The sequence below is a fragment of the Protomyctophum parallelum genome (assembly GCF_964188405.1).
Source record: "Protomyctophum parallelum genome assembly, chromosome: 21".
Classification (NCBI taxonomy): Eukaryota; Metazoa; Chordata; class Actinopteri; order Myctophiformes; family Myctophidae; genus Protomyctophum; species Protomyctophum parallelum.
This window is the reverse complement of record NC_139713.1, coordinates 21585672-21603416: the sequence shown is the minus strand read 5'-3', so window position 1 is coordinate 21603416 and position 17745 is coordinate 21585672. Positions and strand designations below refer to the sequence as shown.

Below are 17745 nucleotides of genomic sequence, written 5' to 3'. Positions count from 1 at the left end.
TCACAGACATGAATATTGTGGCTTTTTGTTTTGTTGCAAGAGGTGTTTAAAGTTGGAGTGCCACACAGGCTTATTTTGTCCTAGATAACGATCATTGCGTATTGATGTTGTAAATTAAACTAAATTTAACTTTACAGTGACTGACGGTGGGGACACACATTTATTTTGGGTCAAATATTTAACAGAATGAGTGAACAATATTATAAAATGCATTACATGTGCGGACAAATGCGCACCATAAGTGCATGTTTATGTGCATAAAATTACCAACGGGTTAGGTTGAGGTCACGAGTCAATGGCAGCATTATTTTGGGGTCCGGGGGCGAAACGTTTGGTAACCCATGTATTACATCTAACAAATGACACATTATCACATTGGGCGCAACACGGAAATGTTTTTGAGTGACATGATGCGATATTATGTGATCAGTTTGTTCCTAATTCACCTGTTTGCCAGAGACGCTTGCAGCTTATAGTAGGAACTAGAAAATACACATTGCAGAGCCATTGGGTCATTTTACATACCAATTGGACAGTCATAACCTAATTAAATCCATCCATGCTAATTGTAATAATAATGATAACAAAATCAAACTACTTTAGTAGTCCTCAATCAGAAGCGACTGGTCCCATCCGGCCGGTCTGATAGGAAGTATTTTTCATTTGGGTTGAGAACCTGTTCAACGGGAAGCACATAATAATCATAAATTAGCTTTATTGCCACGTCACAGTCGGCTTTTGCCGACTGTGACGTGGCAATAAAGCTAATTTATGATTGATTTGTACAAACTCCATCATTGTAGTTTTCACGAAAGTGAAGAAAAATGTTGATAGAAAGAATATGTCAGTCAAACAAATGTTCCTGAAATAAGTAGTGGGAAAATGTATATGGATGCGTGTCTAATCATACAGAGTCAGTGAACATTCAGCAGCTTCCCGTGGTGTGTTTAATTAAGCCAATTCATGTCTGTGAACCTGACCCAATGGGTCACACATTATGTTCGTCTGCTCTTTTCTCTCCCAACTCGCTGCCCTTCGCCTCACCCTCCTTCGTTCTTCTCTTTTGTGTCTCAAGTTGGCACCATCCCTGAGCTGCCTGGACATGCGTGCCAGGTGGGCACAGACACAGGCAACGGGGGGGCACTGCCACTGGGTGGAGGTGAGAACCCTTCTGTCCTTCCTCACAAGTTCAGAGTTGACGTGTGAACTCTAAACGTTTCCCTAACAGACTAGTTTGCCTGCACTTTAAACATGGCGTTGGCGGGGCTGTGTGGTGTTTTAGACCCAGAAGAGAAAATCTACATTATAAAATTGAATGGTGTCACCACTTGAAACTTGAAAAAGAGAATGCGACCACTCGCCAGTTGAATAGTTCACAATTCACTTTTATTGGGTGCACTGGCAGAAACGGTATCTTTAAATCACTCACTTGATCCGTTTAGGATCTCTTACGTCCGTCGATCCATTTAGGATCTCTTATGTCTTATGCTACTTTTACATAAATTAGAGATCTTGACTTAAAAGGACCAAGTGAGCACTGGTGATAGTTGACGCATTTGCAGTTACTTCATTAACACTTATGATGCTAAGGACGTGTCAAATCTGCCCACCTGCTTGGCACACTAGCACCTTTATTCTGACAAACTCTGGCAGTATCGTAAGTGTTAAGTGCAGAGTACACGAGATGCTACTCTTTTCATATTTTTTTCCGTTGGTGATAATCCCCAATATTTTCTCTCCTCAGCTTTACAGTGCCCTGACTCCCTGCCTGCTCCTCAGCTGGCAGGACTGGGCACGCGGCTCCACAGTGCCCCCTGCCTGTTGGAGTTCACCAGTGCAGGTGCCAGGCAGAAGATCAGGAAGCAGCACTCGGATCCAGTGGTGACTTCCCAGGCAGGCCTGATGGCTTTACGTCCTCTGCACTCCTCCCCCAGGCTCAGCGAGCTGATGCAGCGCAGCCCTCTGCCCACAATCCTGGGCTCTCCTTCTCGGGTGAGCCGTGTGTGTGTGTGTGTGTGTGTGTGTGCGTGTGCGTGTGCGTGTGCGTGTGCGTGTGCGTGTGCATTCTGCAAGACTAGGCAAGTGTAATATTACAGTATATTTTGTGTTAATTAGAATGGTATCAGAGAAGAAAAAGCTTTGGCTTCAGCCTACACCTTTTCGGTGCTAACCCTGATTATGTAACACAACTGTAAAAATGTCACTGTACCGAAATAAACCATTCATTCATTCATTCATTCAAAATTGTCACCAGAACTGCATTTTGAAAAACCAGGGTCTATCCAAAAATAGACCCTGGTTTGACTTGGCTGCCATCCAAATAATTTCCCATTTCTGGAACACTTTTCAACTCTCTTCCCCATATTCTCCAGACGATCCCCCCATTTGAATTCCCAAAGCCGTCCAGCTCAACGAACCTGATGGCCTTACTGACCCAGCCAGGTTTCCTAGGTCCCTCTGGCAGTAGGCCAGCCTCCACGGAGCCCAGAGACCCAGGACACCACGCACCCACACCGTCAAGCCCGGCCAGACCATGCTTTGGAAGGTAGGACGCTGTATTCGTCATTTTGCATTCATGTTTTTCTGGTTTTGGGGGTTCTAATCAAATCAAGTGTATTGGAATCAAACCAGGTACAATTTGGGACTGTAATTCCTATCTAGTAGTATTTGATCTTCTGTTTTGAGTTGTATATTACATTGTGATAGCTATTCTTTTTGTGGCATGTCTTAACCTTTTTACATGATTGCTCATCAAATTATTTTCTCCCTGACCTCCTCTCTTTGTGTGGTACAGATCTGAGAGCACGGGTCGTCTGTCGGACATGCTGCTAATGGCTGCTTTCGGAACGACTGCGCCTATAGCCGACCGAGGCAGTTCTGAGAACCTTGCCTCCAGAGCCATAGATATAGCAGGTAATCATGCAAATAGCATGTTGTTTGTTTAAAGTAACTTTTGTTTAAAGTAACTTTTTTTCTAACATGGCACCTGGGGTATGTAGTTCATCCAAGATGGAAACCCCACTTCCTCAGAATGTATTACCTCCACTCTCGGCTAAGCAAGCTTATATGGTCTGCGTCTAGACTCTGCCGGAGGATGGTGGCATGCGGCTATGATGCTATAGTGCCGTTTCTCTGCTCAAATCATCTTTAATATTATTGTCAACACTTCACCCAGTTTGGTTATTCATATTTTCCCATAGTAAAGGAGAGTAAACATTGTATATCTGCTATTCATTCATTAATGCATTACTTCTAGTTTCACTCTCAATACCAACATCCTCTCTCCTCTGTCCCCATAGCGCCTCCAAGTGGTGGGAGAGGTGTGTTTGCAGGCTCCACTAGCCCACCACAGGTAGTTTTCACTGTGGGCTCACCTCCCAGTGGCAGCACTCCGCCTCATACCTCCCGTCACAGGAAGTATTCAGGTAAAACCTACAATTCAGGCTAAAGTGCAGACACTTCGAGATTGCGCCTACCTGATCAGGTGTACTGACTAGTGACATGCACTCTTTGCCTGATCAGAGCGGCTATTTATAGTTCTCTGCCTACCTGCTCATTCCTTCTCCTGCTGTGCGGACGTGAAGTCGTTGCTGCTGCCTCCCCAGCATCCACCTGTAGGCTCTGTTTCTAGATCCCCCTGGGGGTCTTAATTCATTCCCTGTAATTCTATTTGGCTTATTTTGAGGCTAACATTTTAATGTTAATTGGAATGAATAGGGACAGAGCCCTGACGCCAAACTATGCTTCATATATCATGGTCAATCTTGCTCAATTTAATACAAAAAAGTTCACAAAAAAAGACAGAAGATAAGAGGGACATTACAATAATTACAATTTTATGGGTCAAATATTCAATTAACACTGGGGTTTTGTTGTGCAGAGTTTGATTTCCAGACATACCTGTGTGTGTGTTTGTGTGTGTGTGTGTGTGTGTGTGTGTGTGTGTGTGTGTGTGTGTGTGTGTGTGTGTGTGTGTGTGTGTGTGTGTGTGTGTGTGTGTGTGTGTGTGTGTGTGTGTGTGTGTGTGTGTGTGTGTGTGTGTGTGTGTGTGTGTGTGTGTGTGTGTGTGAGAGATAGAGAGAGAGCTCGTTCTTATGTCCCTTTCTTTCTTCCTCCTCTTCTTCAGGCTCTTCTAGTTCCGCGAGCCCAGCGGGCTCCTTCACCAGCCGATATGCCCAGACCCACCTGGACGGCTTCGAAGCTCCCTCCAGTCCTCGCTATAGTTTCACTGACCCCATCACAGTCAACATGGGGGGAGGTCCTGTGACTTTTGAGGCTCCCGAGCTGCCCGAGGAGACTCTGATGGAGGTGAGAACGGGCTCTGGAAAATACTGTGTGAGAGAGGGTTCATTGGGCGGGCAGTCACACTCTGTGTGAGTGTGTGATGTCACGTTATTCGCCGTGTGTACATTTCCTGTGTAGCAGAAACATTGTTGTCTTGGAGTGAATGAAATGCATACGAGTTCGGAATTATTTAGTACAGCCAGTAGCCACAATGTAGCCAGATACATTCGTATAATCTAATTAAGCTTTCTTGTTCAATACAGAGCATATCAAACGTTAATTAACAGTACTAAATATGTTTCTATTGGGCGATTGCAGTGGTCTAATATAGGACTGGCCGATTCTACCAATATTGTGATATGAGAATAGATATCGATATTGAAATATCGTTATATGGCGTTAAGTGTTGTCTTTTCTGGGTTTTCATCGCTTAAGCCCTATAATGTTTAATAGCTGATCTACAAGCTCAAAACACGTCACATCACATGCGTTTTGAGCTTGTAAAAGTATAATCTTTACTATTTTTAAAGTTTTTTTTATTTATTTTTATGTCTATATCACCCAGCCCTGGTCTTGATACTCTCTCTGTCCGTCCTTCTCTTGGGAGTGCAGCAGGAACATACTGACACTCTTCAGAGGTTGCGATTCACACTGGACTTTGCTCGTTGTCTGATGGAGGTGGCTGCAGTCCGGGGGACTGTAGCTGGGACTGGGCTCACTGGAGGGGCCCAGGACGAGCCCTCTCATGCCTCCCTCCTCCAGCAGCAGAGTCTAGTTGCAGACCAAATAAGCTCGCTTAGCCGAGAGTGGAGGTAAGACCATTCTAGCTACAAACCAATATTTAGTTCATTCTGATGCGTGAGAATGTGTTCCACTGGAATTTTATCAAGACTATAATCTGAGTGTAGCTGAATCAAAACACCTTTTGATGTGTGTTTTAAGGTACTGTAATTTCACGCCTCTGTCTCCCCCCTAGTCATGCTGAACAACTAGTGCTGTACCTCAAGACTACAGAGCTCTTATCGTCTGCCTTACACATGGCCATGGAACGGGTCAAACAGGGAAAACTCTACCCATCAGCTACCGTCAAACAAGGTACTTACATGAGTTGACATGTGTCAACTCACTCGGTAGAAACCACCGTTTCACTGCAATGGCATCTAGATACTGAATCCTGTTGTCTTACTAATTGCATTCATGAAAGCACCTGTAGCATTGGTTAAGTTAAGACACTTACCTCTGCTGGAGCCTCTCAGGCTCAGCCTTAATTTACTCTAAATCTCGATAAGATTAAAAACAAAATCCGAAGGATTTGTCCCTTATTCATCTGATACCCACCTGGATCATTGACACGTGTTTCGGATGAACAGAACACATGGCATCATTCTGCCGTATTAAGAGTCGTCTCCTCTGTCTGTTCACAGTGGTCAAGAAGCTGAACGAGATGTACAAGTCGAGTGTTTCGTCCTGTCGTTCGCTGAACGGCCGTTTGGAGCGCTTCTTCTCCAGGAAGCATCTTCTGATGGACCACATCACCTCCATCACTGCAGAGAGGCTGCTGTTCAGCCACACCGTGCAGATGGTGAGCCAGCAAAGGATACGCTAAAGGATGATATAACAATAATATTTGAAGAAGATTCAAATGTAATGTCACAAGTCATATTAAAGTCAATGAAAGGTAGCCCAAAATGGTGCAATATTATTATTCTTTTAAATGTCTTCTGTGCCTTTTCAGGTTCAGGCTGCTGCGCTGGATGAAATGTTCCACCAGGGGGCAGCATCTGTGCTGCGCTACCATAAGGCTTTGTTACTGATGGAAGGCCTGTCCCTGCTTGTCACTGAGCAGGAGGACATTCTCAGCATTAGCAGATGTGAGTCTCTCTGCCTCTTGAACATAGTGTGACACGTTGTGAGCTTGTAGATCTGCTACATTGTAAAGTGTAAATCAAGCATTACCTGGTGTTTTGTGTACTGTAGAGTAGACTAAAGGACGCAGGCAAAGGTGTTATCAAATGATTACATTATTCTTATATGAATGTGGCCAGTGAGTATGGCCAGCTCCTTGTAAATATTTTACATGAATGTGACATACCAGTGAATAATGTTAATTCATTACATTGCTTTGCCTTCAACTTTTTTGATTTATTTTTACATAAATCTTTCTCTCTCGCTCTCTCTGTATCTGCAGGCAAGGAGTGTATTGAGCGTCGCCTCACTGCTTTGCAGTCAGGACTCTGTGTTTGAGCTTGAGGGTTCCACATCTGAAGTCTGCAATTATACCTACCTTGGGTTTATGATAGCCAAAACATATAGTGCTCAATTATCAACAAGTATAAGGCTATATTTTTTGTGACAACATAAGCCAAATCAAAGGAACCATTGGACACCACACACAAAAAGGATCAGATTACTCTCACGTAATCTGTACCCCAGTCAGCCCCTTTCAGCCTAACCTCTCCAGAGCCATCTAATAGAAGAGTTGCGATATTGAGGGGGCAAAAAACAGCCCGGTCATGTGGTTCATGTACTTGCGCGAGCCTATAGACTCCAATGCATTCCGTAAACTTCCGGATGTCCCCATTCAATACTTCCGGTTGTCTCCATTCAATAGAAGTCTATGTAGAAGAGCCACCATTGGACTGGCCCCATGAAGTGAACAGATTTTGCGTAACTCTGTCTTACTCCTCCAATGACACACCAGTTCACACACCTCTGGGGTTTGGATTCTCTAAAGGGCCTACAGTCTGTCTGGATTCAGGACTTGGACAGTGGCTGTAACTTCCCCAACTCTTTGCAGGGACCAATGATGGATATGGAGCAATTGTGTTGTGAAAGGACGTCCGTATCCTCTGACTAATGGACTAGTTGTTTTTCGATGTTTTTAGTTAGGGAGTTTTCGCAACGATTCACGTTGCTGGACACAAACGCATACAGGGGCAACCATAGCCAGGTAGTTAGATGTACACCACAACATGTAATCAAACACAATTACACACACACAAAACGTGTGTTTTGCGATGGCATTATATAGAAGCAAACCACTCCGAATTTGATACCAAGAAGTTGACATGGATCCATCAGGTATCCTGCTCATTAAAGGCATCGCTGTATGGTACCTGGATTTAGTGTTTGCATTGGTTTCATTGGCTTAAGGGAAAGTAACAATGGGACTAAATGTGACCACAATAATATACAACCAGTAATAAGTCTGTGATATAAGTTACAAAAAAAATGTTCTAGTTGAGTTATGGTGCTTTTGTGGAAGCGATTCCCTTTACTTTACCTTTCACATGTATTGATGCTATATTTTCCTGATGCTATATTTTCCATATCAAAGACAGTGTCACTGTCTGCTATAGAGCTTTTCCTAAATGGTCGCAGGATATTCATTAACGAGAGGAAATGGGCCCAGGACATAATTGACCAAGGTTTTATGCTTGGCTGCCGAGGTTGTAGTAATGGCTAATCCGGTTTCAAATCTAGGGCTGTCCTCTCAATTTAGTTGACTAGGAATTTGTTTGCAGTTATAGTCATAGGAACTTGTCAACTAAGCTATTAGTTGCTTCAATGGAATCTGTGAAATTGTATTTGCTGCATACAGTCATGCAGAGGCCAGCCGTTTCAGGTTGGTGAATTTGAGAACTTAACATTCTAGGGTTGATTTCACAATGTCTACAGGCTATTGGTCTAGAGCAGACTTTGAGTGTAGGAGATGCGCTTGGGAAAAAGCTTTCAAAATTACTTCAACCAACAAAGTCTTGGTTGAATACGATCATATCAACCGTGTAATGAAACATGAGGGGACAGCTCTAACAAACAGGACCAATGGCCAACATTACGCTGAAGGAATGAATGTTTTGCAGATTACCTGAGTGACTTTAAATCAATATATGATTCTACTGTTATATACATCATTTTTCATAGTCATCAATAATGGGGGAGAAAAGCAGGCATAATGAGTTTTGAATGTAAGGCTGTTCAACGGGAGAGAAGCAGCCAACACAGGCCGATCCCGGGGTTTAGAAGTGCATGGTCATTGGTCTGGGCTAAGGCTAACGCCTGACTACATGTTTAGAAGTGCATGGTCTGGGCTAAGGCTAACGCCTGAATACATGTTTTTGCACTACGTTGAAGTACTGTATAGAATGATTGTGAGTGGAACAAGCTGCACATGTTCAGTTTGTTTTGTAGCTATTGGTTGAATAGCTTACCTAGTTCATTTTGAGATTTCCCTCCCATAATTTAGGTTTTGGATATTACAATTTATTGTCAAAAGGGGATGTTGACATAGAAATGCTTGAGGAGTTTTGAGGAGATGGGGAAAAAAGAGAGAGAAACTAAATGTATACACTGAAAGGAAAAAAAGTGTTGTGTTGAGCTTGAAGTGTTTAATTTCAGAGTATCCAGTGGCTATTGATGAATGGGTTGGATTTTGAAAAGCAGCTTCTCTTGTTTCGGACTTGGCCCAATTTAGTTAATTTAGTAGATGTTGACACTAACTACAAATCAATCATCCCATCACCTTCCTGAACCAGCCTAGACCTTCCAGTGGACTGTGGATCAATGGTGAGGGTCAACTGGGCTGCTCTAAGAAAGAAGCTTGTCTGTATGTATGTGTGCATGTGTGTGGAATTGTGTGAAGTATTGATGGTTTATGATGTTATTTTGCTCCGTAAATTGAATTTAGACTGACTGCTATACTGAGCTGTGCTGTTGGGTGGAAACCTCATGTCCAATAGTGTTATTCAAATTAAGAAATGGAGACGTGACGTGTTTTTCAGCTTTGAGATTTTTGCTACTTTTGTCTGACACTAGTGGGACGCACACGCAGATTAGACACACCAACGGACCGAAGAAAAAACCTGCGTTTAAATAACGCTATATGAACTCTCACTGAAAGGCAGGAGCTACTCTGATGTAACTTGCCACCTTTTGGCCCAATGTTCTCCCTTTTATCAGCCTATTTCCTTCATTACAAGAGTAGTAGTAAGTAGCCTTTATTTTATTATCTTGTGTTTGGCCCATTTTAGCAAATTATGAGTATGCTTTGGGGATCAAATACAGAGTTGGCTTGATCGGAATGGATGCAGGATAGATTTTCCAATGGTGAAGATGGTCTCTGAATTGTTTCATTACTTCATAAAATGCTTTGTGGCCTTTTTCTGCAGAGATACATTTTACTCTGACATTTACTTTGAATTTTACATTGACATGGATGATGGCTTGTTATGTTGTGTATATTTTGTTTGTATGCATTCCTTTATCGATGAACCCAAATTCCCTTTCTCTCTTTACTCCTGCTGTGTGTAGTGGGAATCAGTGGGATCCCCTCAAGATACACAGTAAAATACTTTGTGTTGATTTAATTCCGAAGAGTGTAAAGATGGAACCAAATGGACCCAGAAGGGTCAATTTTTACACTCTTCCTAATGAACGCTGAGGATTTTAATGTTGTTTAGTCAGGTAGCAAGCAATGATGACCTCACCTTTTTAAGCTGATGCATATGACACTTTTCATTGTTCCTTACAATCATTAGCGGTCATGCAAATGACATTACGCAGGTGTCACAGCCAAGGCGACATAAAGAAGAAGCTGTCCAATCAATTAAGCAATTGCAGCGCAAGGTGACAACGTAAAAACATATTTGTAAGTTTACGTTATCGAAATTTTGCCCTGCTCCTGCGTGCACTCCCACAAAGATTGTTTAATTTAATTAAATGTTGGTTTTATGTTGGTCTTTTGCCAGCAGTATATGTTCTGAATGTTTGTTTGGCATTTTTACCTTATTTTCTCAATACCATTTGTAAATATTGTAAATTAAGTTATTGCCTATTGTTGTATATATTACAGCAAGCATGGAGAGAATATCCCCATACCAGATAAACACCTTTCCAAATAAGAGTAGACCTTCTGCTGACCTTCCATAATGTCTGTTGCAAAGGTGTTTAAATGCCTCCTAATGTTTGAAATACACACTATCTCAGTGTCTGTGTGTAATGTAGCCTATTCATTGATTGAGACTTGCAACATGAATAAAATGTAAAAAAGAAATGTGTTGTGTATTTTATTTGCCTAACAGTGCAGCTGCAGCCACATAAGTGCAACACATTATGTCCATGAAAGTAATGTATTTTTTTCTCTGAATTCTGGAGGGAAAAAAAAGAAAACAATTGAGCAGGATCTGTAGCCTATGACTAAAGGCATATGTCACACTCTCACACCATGACACCAATAACTTACTTGAGGCAAAGCTGGGGGGGGGGGGGGGGGGGGGGGGGGTGAGTGACTTGAGTCGCGCGCCTAGTGTGGAAGTGGAGAGTCCGTTGTCCCGGCAACCGTGTCTGCATTGTGGAGCCGCAGGAGCGCATGTCAGTAAGAGTGAATATGAATCCTTAACGCTAGCCTGTTAGCCGACTGTGGACTTTTAGATCGATTTATCTTCAGTGGTTTGTAAATTATGTGGCGTGCGTTGTGGCTACAAGTTGCTGCATGTCCTTTGCAAATTGCAACGTTAGCAGCTGCAAAGCAAGTCGTCTATCTGTTGATCTGTTTGGTGGAGAGTTACGGTCAGCTACCTTTAAGGCTACACTATGTCCAGCCACAATCTTCCACCGGTAAGAAACCTGCCACACTGGTCCCGAGTTGGGCGTCTTGACAAGCATTGCGCTCCTAGTCTTCCGCGATCTTTGCCGGCCAAACACCTGCAGCGTCTGGCCGGCCCCGGTCCTACCCTGCAGCCTTTGGCTCTGCCCGGGCCCGGTCCTCCCCCCGCGGACAGTGGTGTCTCATCTCACAACGACATGGACACCCGCGTTGCATCGCTCCAGAATAATATCCAGTTCTTGCAGCAACAACATAAGGAGACTCTTGAGAAGCTCCATGCAGAAATCGATGACCTCAGACGGGAGAATAAAGGCAAGTATATTATATGCAAATCTATGTAGATTTTGTGTAGGCCTATCTATGTGGATATATCTATGACTTATGTCAGCTATGAGTATGCTTTATTGTAATGTATGATTCTGAGTTATGTCTACATGTAGCCTAAATCAATGTGTATAAAATATGCCTGTCTTTAAATATGTAGCCTGAAATTTAGCCTTTTTGTCAAATTTGTCAAATTATTCCTAATTTCTTACAAAAAATATAGCCTTATGCTTGTTGGTAATTGAACACTACATATTGGCTCTAACTGCAGGTATAGGCTATTGGCATTATGGACACAACTGTAGCAGCAACAGAGAATTTACTCTGAATGTGATTTATCTGAATCCATATCACTGTTCCCACTGTTTCTAATTAAATAAAGTCCATGGCACAGCCACATTCACAAAGGCGGGCCTGGATGGGGTCTTGACAATAGGAGACACTCAATCTAGGTCCAGTGGTTGCATGGCATGAGTGAAATGGGTGGTGAGTGGTTTCTGCGTGGGGGGTGAGCAGAGACAGAGAGATCCTGTATCGCTTCACCTACAGCAGGACCCAAGCGGTTCCACGGCACCTCCACATCTGACCACCCGCCAAGAGATTCCTCAGTCCTGTTAAGATGAATCACATGCGGGTCATGTGTCCCCAGTGACCCCCACACTCTCACATGCATACAGCACACAAGGGTTGTTTACTTGGGCTGTGTAACAAGAGATGTTGTTGGCTGTTGCTCTTGTGCCTCCTGAAGGTTACATGGTGAAAATTGTCTTAACTTTTATGTTGCAGAGCTGCAGTATAAACTGATAATGGATCCCCCCAAGTCAAGCAGAAAAGGTAAACTCTAATCCCGATGATGGGTCCTTAACTTGCTTGCATGATTTGGCATGGGTGCTAGTCTGATGGACTCATTATTTTGTATCACTTTTGGGCTCAGGTCCAGATTTTGGCAGAATGAGTGGCTATGGTAATAGTAATCTGTAATAGTAGGAAAATAAGGAAACAAACATAAGGTGTGCAAAGTTGAGCCACATGTCTATGTTTCAGTTTTTTTGTTTTCAGCACACTCTGGTGGAGACATTTGCAAACATACAGTGAGAACCTCTTTGAATTGAATGATAAAAAAATGTAAACCCCTCAGCCTATCTTAATGTGTATTTTCTCTCCCTTTAGTATTGACACTTAGTCGGCGAGGAATTAGACCACCCACAATTGAGGCCCATAGAGGTGTCTACCTGGAGCAAGCTCTACAGGATACACAGAGTTCAGAGGATCAGGGATTAAGGTGGGTTTCTGTCCTGTACTCTGTCTGCAGTCAGCTTCCTAGTAAAAAACAACAGCATGCACTGTAAATTGATGATTTGGCAAAGTGTCTCAGTTATAATGTTTATAGACAATAATGTATTTTTAGACACGATGACACACAAACATTTCGCTCAAGCAAGCTTTTCTCTGCTGCTAAATGGGGAAATGAGGCAACTATAATCAGCATCATTCCCTTTTATTTGTGTGAATGGATATTTGAGTTACTGTGTATGTCATGTGTGGTTACAGCCTGGGTTATTTAACATATTTACCCAAATAAGAATGTTTCCTGTCCACATGAAACCAAGTGTCCCTATTCTGGGGCAAAGATTTGATGAAAATAGCCTACACAGTTTACAAGCTCACAACATGTCGCAGTGTGACACGTTGTGAGCTTCTAGATCAACTATTTTCAGCAAATAGTTTGGTGTTGAAGGAAAACAAGGAGGTGACCTAGTATCCCTGGTGGACTCTGGGTCAACAAAGTAGGGTTTAAGTGGTCAAGTAGTAAAATAAATTAAGTCTCATGGGACAGTAGCCTACCAGCTGTCGGATTCGGATTGAGTGGAGGCAAGAGGCTTTGTTCATTGAACTAAACGGCAGTATATGTGTGCTCCTCCCCAATCGATATCGTATCGACCACCTGGGAGAAGCATAGGAGAATGCAGTGAAAACCTAGGATCTTCCAGACAGGACTGTGTGCCAGCGCTAAGCGGGGGCCTCATTACCTCGTTGCAACCTCTTCGAATTCACAGCCGCCCTGCTCACCCACCTCGTGCACCCACTCTACAGGAGTGTGAAGTCATCATTAGACAGCTATACAATGCCAACAGCATGCAGTCTCAAGAAGTAAGCACACATTCTTAGAATTTGTTGAAATGCAAACATTAATCATGTGATGATAGTGTTTATATGGCAGATAAAATAGTAGTTAAATGCCAAGATCATGACTGCAGTAATAATGGTTCTCCACTGTAGATTATACGTGTGAAGGCATTGCTGAGAGACATTGTATTCAACAAGAAGATCACCCCAGAAAACTACATCCTTACAAAGGCCTACCTTGCTGATGGCTCCCGGTACAGTTGTGCCGATTTTTAAACCTGACACCCATTTGTGTATCAAAGTGTATCAATTAAGATACTACTACAGATGATCTGGTAAATAATTATATTTTCTTTCCCTTACAGTAAAGTGTCAGAGGTAGAGAGGTTCCCCCAACTTGCACTCCAATCCCTTCCAAAGAAAACGTATGTGTATAATATCTTGTGTATAATATTGTTTCTATCTATTTCCGTTATATTTGAAAATCATTTGAAAATGCTAATCAGTCTTCCATTTGATTAAAGCTCCGGTAACATGGTTGATATTTCTTTTTTTCCCTCATATTCACTGTTGATAGACTGTACATAATCATTTTGTTCATTAGTTCTTGATAGTCTGTTATTTCATAAACTGTATACAGAATAGATAGGTCACAGATTAAAGGAAAAACCAACATAATGTAATTAGGTGTTGGGTTGGTCACCACGGACCACCAGAGCACCTTCAATGTGCCCAGCAAGTCTCTGGAACTCTACTACAGGGGCAGCAGAGGAGGTAGAGCGGCCAGTTCAATTAGATAGAGCCAAAGGGTGGGCATTTATAATGAGAATAAAAAGATACCCTATTGGGGACCTATAGTCCATGGGGAAGAACAGTTCCCTATTCTGGTTCATAACCAGAATCAAGCTTTTAAAACAGACGATTTGAATGTGTTCACGTAAGAGGAGAACTTTTCCCCAAATCGTAGAGTTAAATGGTAGTTTGCGACTGTACATTGTGGTTGTTGGGGTCTGTTAGGTTTCTTTAGCAGGAGTTGCACATAACCATATGATATGAATCCTGACATTTCTATTCGAGGTGATCAATCGGCAAAAATAGCAGGTCTACAAGCCCACAATGTGTCGCGTGTCAGCTTGTAGATTTGGTGTAGAGAGAAAAAAAACAAGGGTTATTGTGAAAATATACAAGTAAAACTACTACTACTACTAAATAATATTAATAACAACTTTTGTTAAATTGAAAATGTTACACAGTATGACTTTAATTTGTGCTGCATACTAGTGTGTGTCACAGAGCTTTGGTGAAGCTTAAACAAGCTTTGACTGAGACCTGGATTTAGTTGTCTTTTCCCATTCCTATTCTGCCCTTGTAGGACAAGCTCAATATAGGAGCACGAGTCATTCAACTCAGGGTACCAGCAGTGTCAGCCTTGGGTCTTTTTACACAGTTCAGAATGTTAGAGCAAGTTAGAGCAAGATGAGTTGAAGAGTGACTAATGTCTCAGTCTTGAGGAGAATGGAATCTGAGACATTAATCTTTAAAAGTTGCACCTCGGGTAGCTCTGATCCATAGCTCTAATGCGTTTCATTTAGAGCTATGTTACTCTCAACTTCCGCCGCTCGCATGAATGCAGACCAGCCTCTCCTCTTTAGCGTAAATAAACGTTTTTGCTACTCACCAAAACAAAGGCGGGTCGTGTCATTAGAAAGCCTACTTTCCTTAGTGGACGCACTCTGAGCCCCCCACCACACGTATAAACTGTACTTTTTGAGAGGTATATGTCCATTTTATTGTTTCCTGTTCCGGTTTAATTTCCCATAGCTTCGTTTGATTGGCTTGGCAGCATATCTGAACTAGAAACACACATGAAAACTTCACATGTGGAAAGCCGGGACTACAGTTATGCACAGCCTGTTGTTGACATTTGGCATATGAGCTTATGATGCTTCCTCCACCAGGGAATGTTAGTGATGGCAGAGGGTGCTTGCATGGCACTTTTATAGTGGACAGAGAAGGGAGAGGAGAGTGACAAAGGGGTGTGGAGAGAGGAGGCACAGTGGATAGACTATCTATCTATGGCTATGGCAAGCCATTTTAACTTAATTGAAAGAAGAAATCTGTATCAAATCATCTATTTTTTATTATTCAGAAACGTGATATACAATTTTAAAATAAATTAAGCATTCCAATTAAGTGTTTCTAATAGAAAGGCTTTATCTATCATGTTATCAACAATCAAAAATGTTGATATCACATTTGTATTAATTGATCAAATGTATTGCCATAGATGGCCATATTTATATTAATTTGGGGCCAGTCTGGTAACTGGCTAGATATAATTCCATGATTCACATTGGATAAAGAAACTTTACACTTTACACTTTTCCTATAATATTCCCATTTGTCCTTGGACAGGTCTGAGCCATCTCATGCTGCAGTGACAGATGGGGTCATCCTACCAGCTCTTAAACAGAGTCTCAGCTCCACCATCACAGGCAGACAGAAGAGGACCCAGGCTATGCAAAGAAGCCGATTGAAAAGGACAGTGCACTGAGAGAGGTTCACGATAGCCACAGCCTGATGAGCTGGGCTGCTCTTCCCATAAATGCATGATCATTACAAATGGGACTTCATTGTTAATGGACAGGCAGGCGTTCACTGACATAAGACAGTGCTCGTACAGTACAGTAACAACAGAGATATGATTGAACAAACGTCCTAGTAGCTGATGCCTTACATGCACCACTGATGCACAGAACGTGATGGGAAAACTGGGATTAGGTTTGGTTGTTTAGTTTGAAATCTGATGGTTATACAGTACAACTGTATTTGTGACAGAAAGGCACTGGTTTCCATCTGCTATACTGGATGGAAAAGTGGAATGGGAAGTATGTCGGACAAGACGGACATAGAACCAAAAAAGTGCATGCAAGTTGAGAGAACCCCACAAAGATAATTTGTCAGCTTCAGATTTATAGTGTTCCAGTTCAGGTCCATTCTATCTGCTCTTTTTTGTTTCATTAGTTCCAAAATGTCACTTGTTTATCCTGTACACTGTATAAGTTCTCTCTACAAATGGTATCTCAAATTGAAAATATATTTTCTATTTACTAAAAAGCTGGAGAGATGGGGAGAGTCCTGTTCCTGAACAGTTTCTTTAACAAAAACTATCACTTGTCTTACACCACATTTTAGGTTGTTTCTCATGCTTATCCACGTGTGGATGTGCATGCTCTATTACCTTTGTTAGTTAATCATATTAACCCTGGCATCCCTAATTTGGGCATGTCATAATAAAAAGTAAGTGGTGCAACTCCGTGTGGGCGTCCCCGGGGGGTCCCCGAAACTTCCAGACCCACAGCAACACGCCCAGGGTGCCGGTTCTGTTCCGCCGAGCCACACCGCGTCCGAAACATGTGTGTGTGTGTGTGTGTGTATTAGGCTGCGCATCAGTGACACTTGGTTGTGAAAAACAACCACATTTTCGTGCTCGGACAGATCCAGCCAGCCAGCCACCCACGGACACACAACTTAATGAAGTGGTTGCACCACTTAAAAATAAATTCACTGTTATCCACGTGTCGCATGCATGATGTGCTGTGAGTTTGTAGGTCTGCAATTTTCGAATAGCCCAAGTCTAAAGTACGGCTTAAGTGGTTAAGCATTTCAATTCTCTCAAACAAGAGTAAATTGTCAGTCTGTGGCATACACCAGAATATATTACAAAAGAAACCACAGTAGTTCTCTATAAAATACATTGAGCTAGCTTGTAACTCATGCATGTCTGAATATAGCCTTACAAGCCAGCAGATTCTTTTCTACCCCCCTCACCCCCTTCCATTTGTTTTCATCCAATTTGTTGCATCACTGAGCCTTTGTGGGAATGTGGGAAATTGGCAGACGCTAGCCATTAAGAACCAGTGGGTGCAAATCTATTAACATTCAAGCAGTGTGGCAGTGATGAGAGCTGGTTTGTACCAGCTGCAACCCCATGCACGAGACCAAGAAACTGAAACCTCAACAACAGCCAAACAGAGGAACAGAACCTCTGCCTTTATATATTTTAGTTCCATCGTTGAGCAGAAGATCTCCTGCCACATTGGTCCACCCCTTTTGTACAGTCAGCATTTTCTGCCCTGTTTTCTCATTTGAATTCCTATTTATAGTGGCTACAGAGCAAAATCCAGAGTGTTTAATGCTCGGGAGAGCTGGGTTCATTTTTACACTCTGAGATAAATTAACACTAAATTAACACAAGAATGTTTCTCTCCAGACTAGCCCTTTCAGGCCTACTTGGGAGGCACTGTCCTCTGCGTTTAAATGTAACCCACCCTGTGCCTTTCAGTGTATTGTGCTGCGCCTGCTATGCTATGGGATGGATAGGTTTGGGAGTACGGAGTAGGCTA

The 17745-nt window shown here is 42.4% G+C and overlaps 2 protein-coding genes across 2 annotated transcripts in view; both read left to right on the top strand.

The window, feature by feature from the left end:
* Window positions 1-10307, top strand: part of ulk1b (unc-51 like autophagy activating kinase 1) — a 32369-nt gene extending 22062 nt beyond the window's left edge. The window contains exons 18-28 of the mRNA XM_083794238.1: window positions 1076-1159; window positions 1745-1992; window positions 2373-2545; window positions 2795-2913; window positions 3300-3425; window positions 4127-4308; window positions 4897-5096; window positions 5261-5379; window positions 5709-5866; window positions 6020-6155; window positions 6473-10307. Coding sequence (XP_083650364.1) covers window positions 1076-1159; window positions 1745-1992; window positions 2373-2545; window positions 2795-2913; window positions 3300-3425; window positions 4127-4308; window positions 4897-5096; window positions 5261-5379; window positions 5709-5866; window positions 6020-6155; window positions 6473-6528 — 1601 coding nt within the window. The 3' untranslated portion in view covers window positions 6529-10307. The remainder of the gene's footprint in view (window positions 1-1075; window positions 1160-1744; window positions 1993-2372; window positions 2546-2794; window positions 2914-3299; window positions 3426-4126; window positions 4309-4896; window positions 5097-5260; window positions 5380-5708; window positions 5867-6019; window positions 6156-6472) is intronic.
* Window positions 10308-10875: 568 nt separating this feature from the next.
* ccdc74b (coiled-coil domain containing 74B) lies at window positions 10876-15893 on the top strand (the record flags this gene model as incomplete). The annotated part of the gene is made up of 7 exons (XM_083793289.1): window positions 10876-11200; window positions 11999-12046; window positions 12383-12494; window positions 13168-13363; window positions 13493-13593; window positions 13705-13764; window positions 15755-15893. The coding sequence occupies 7 exons, from the start codon at window positions 10876-10878 to the stop codon at window positions 15891-15893; spliced, it is 981 nt and encodes a 326-aa protein (XP_083649415.1).
* Window positions 15894-17745: the final 1852 nt, after the last annotated feature.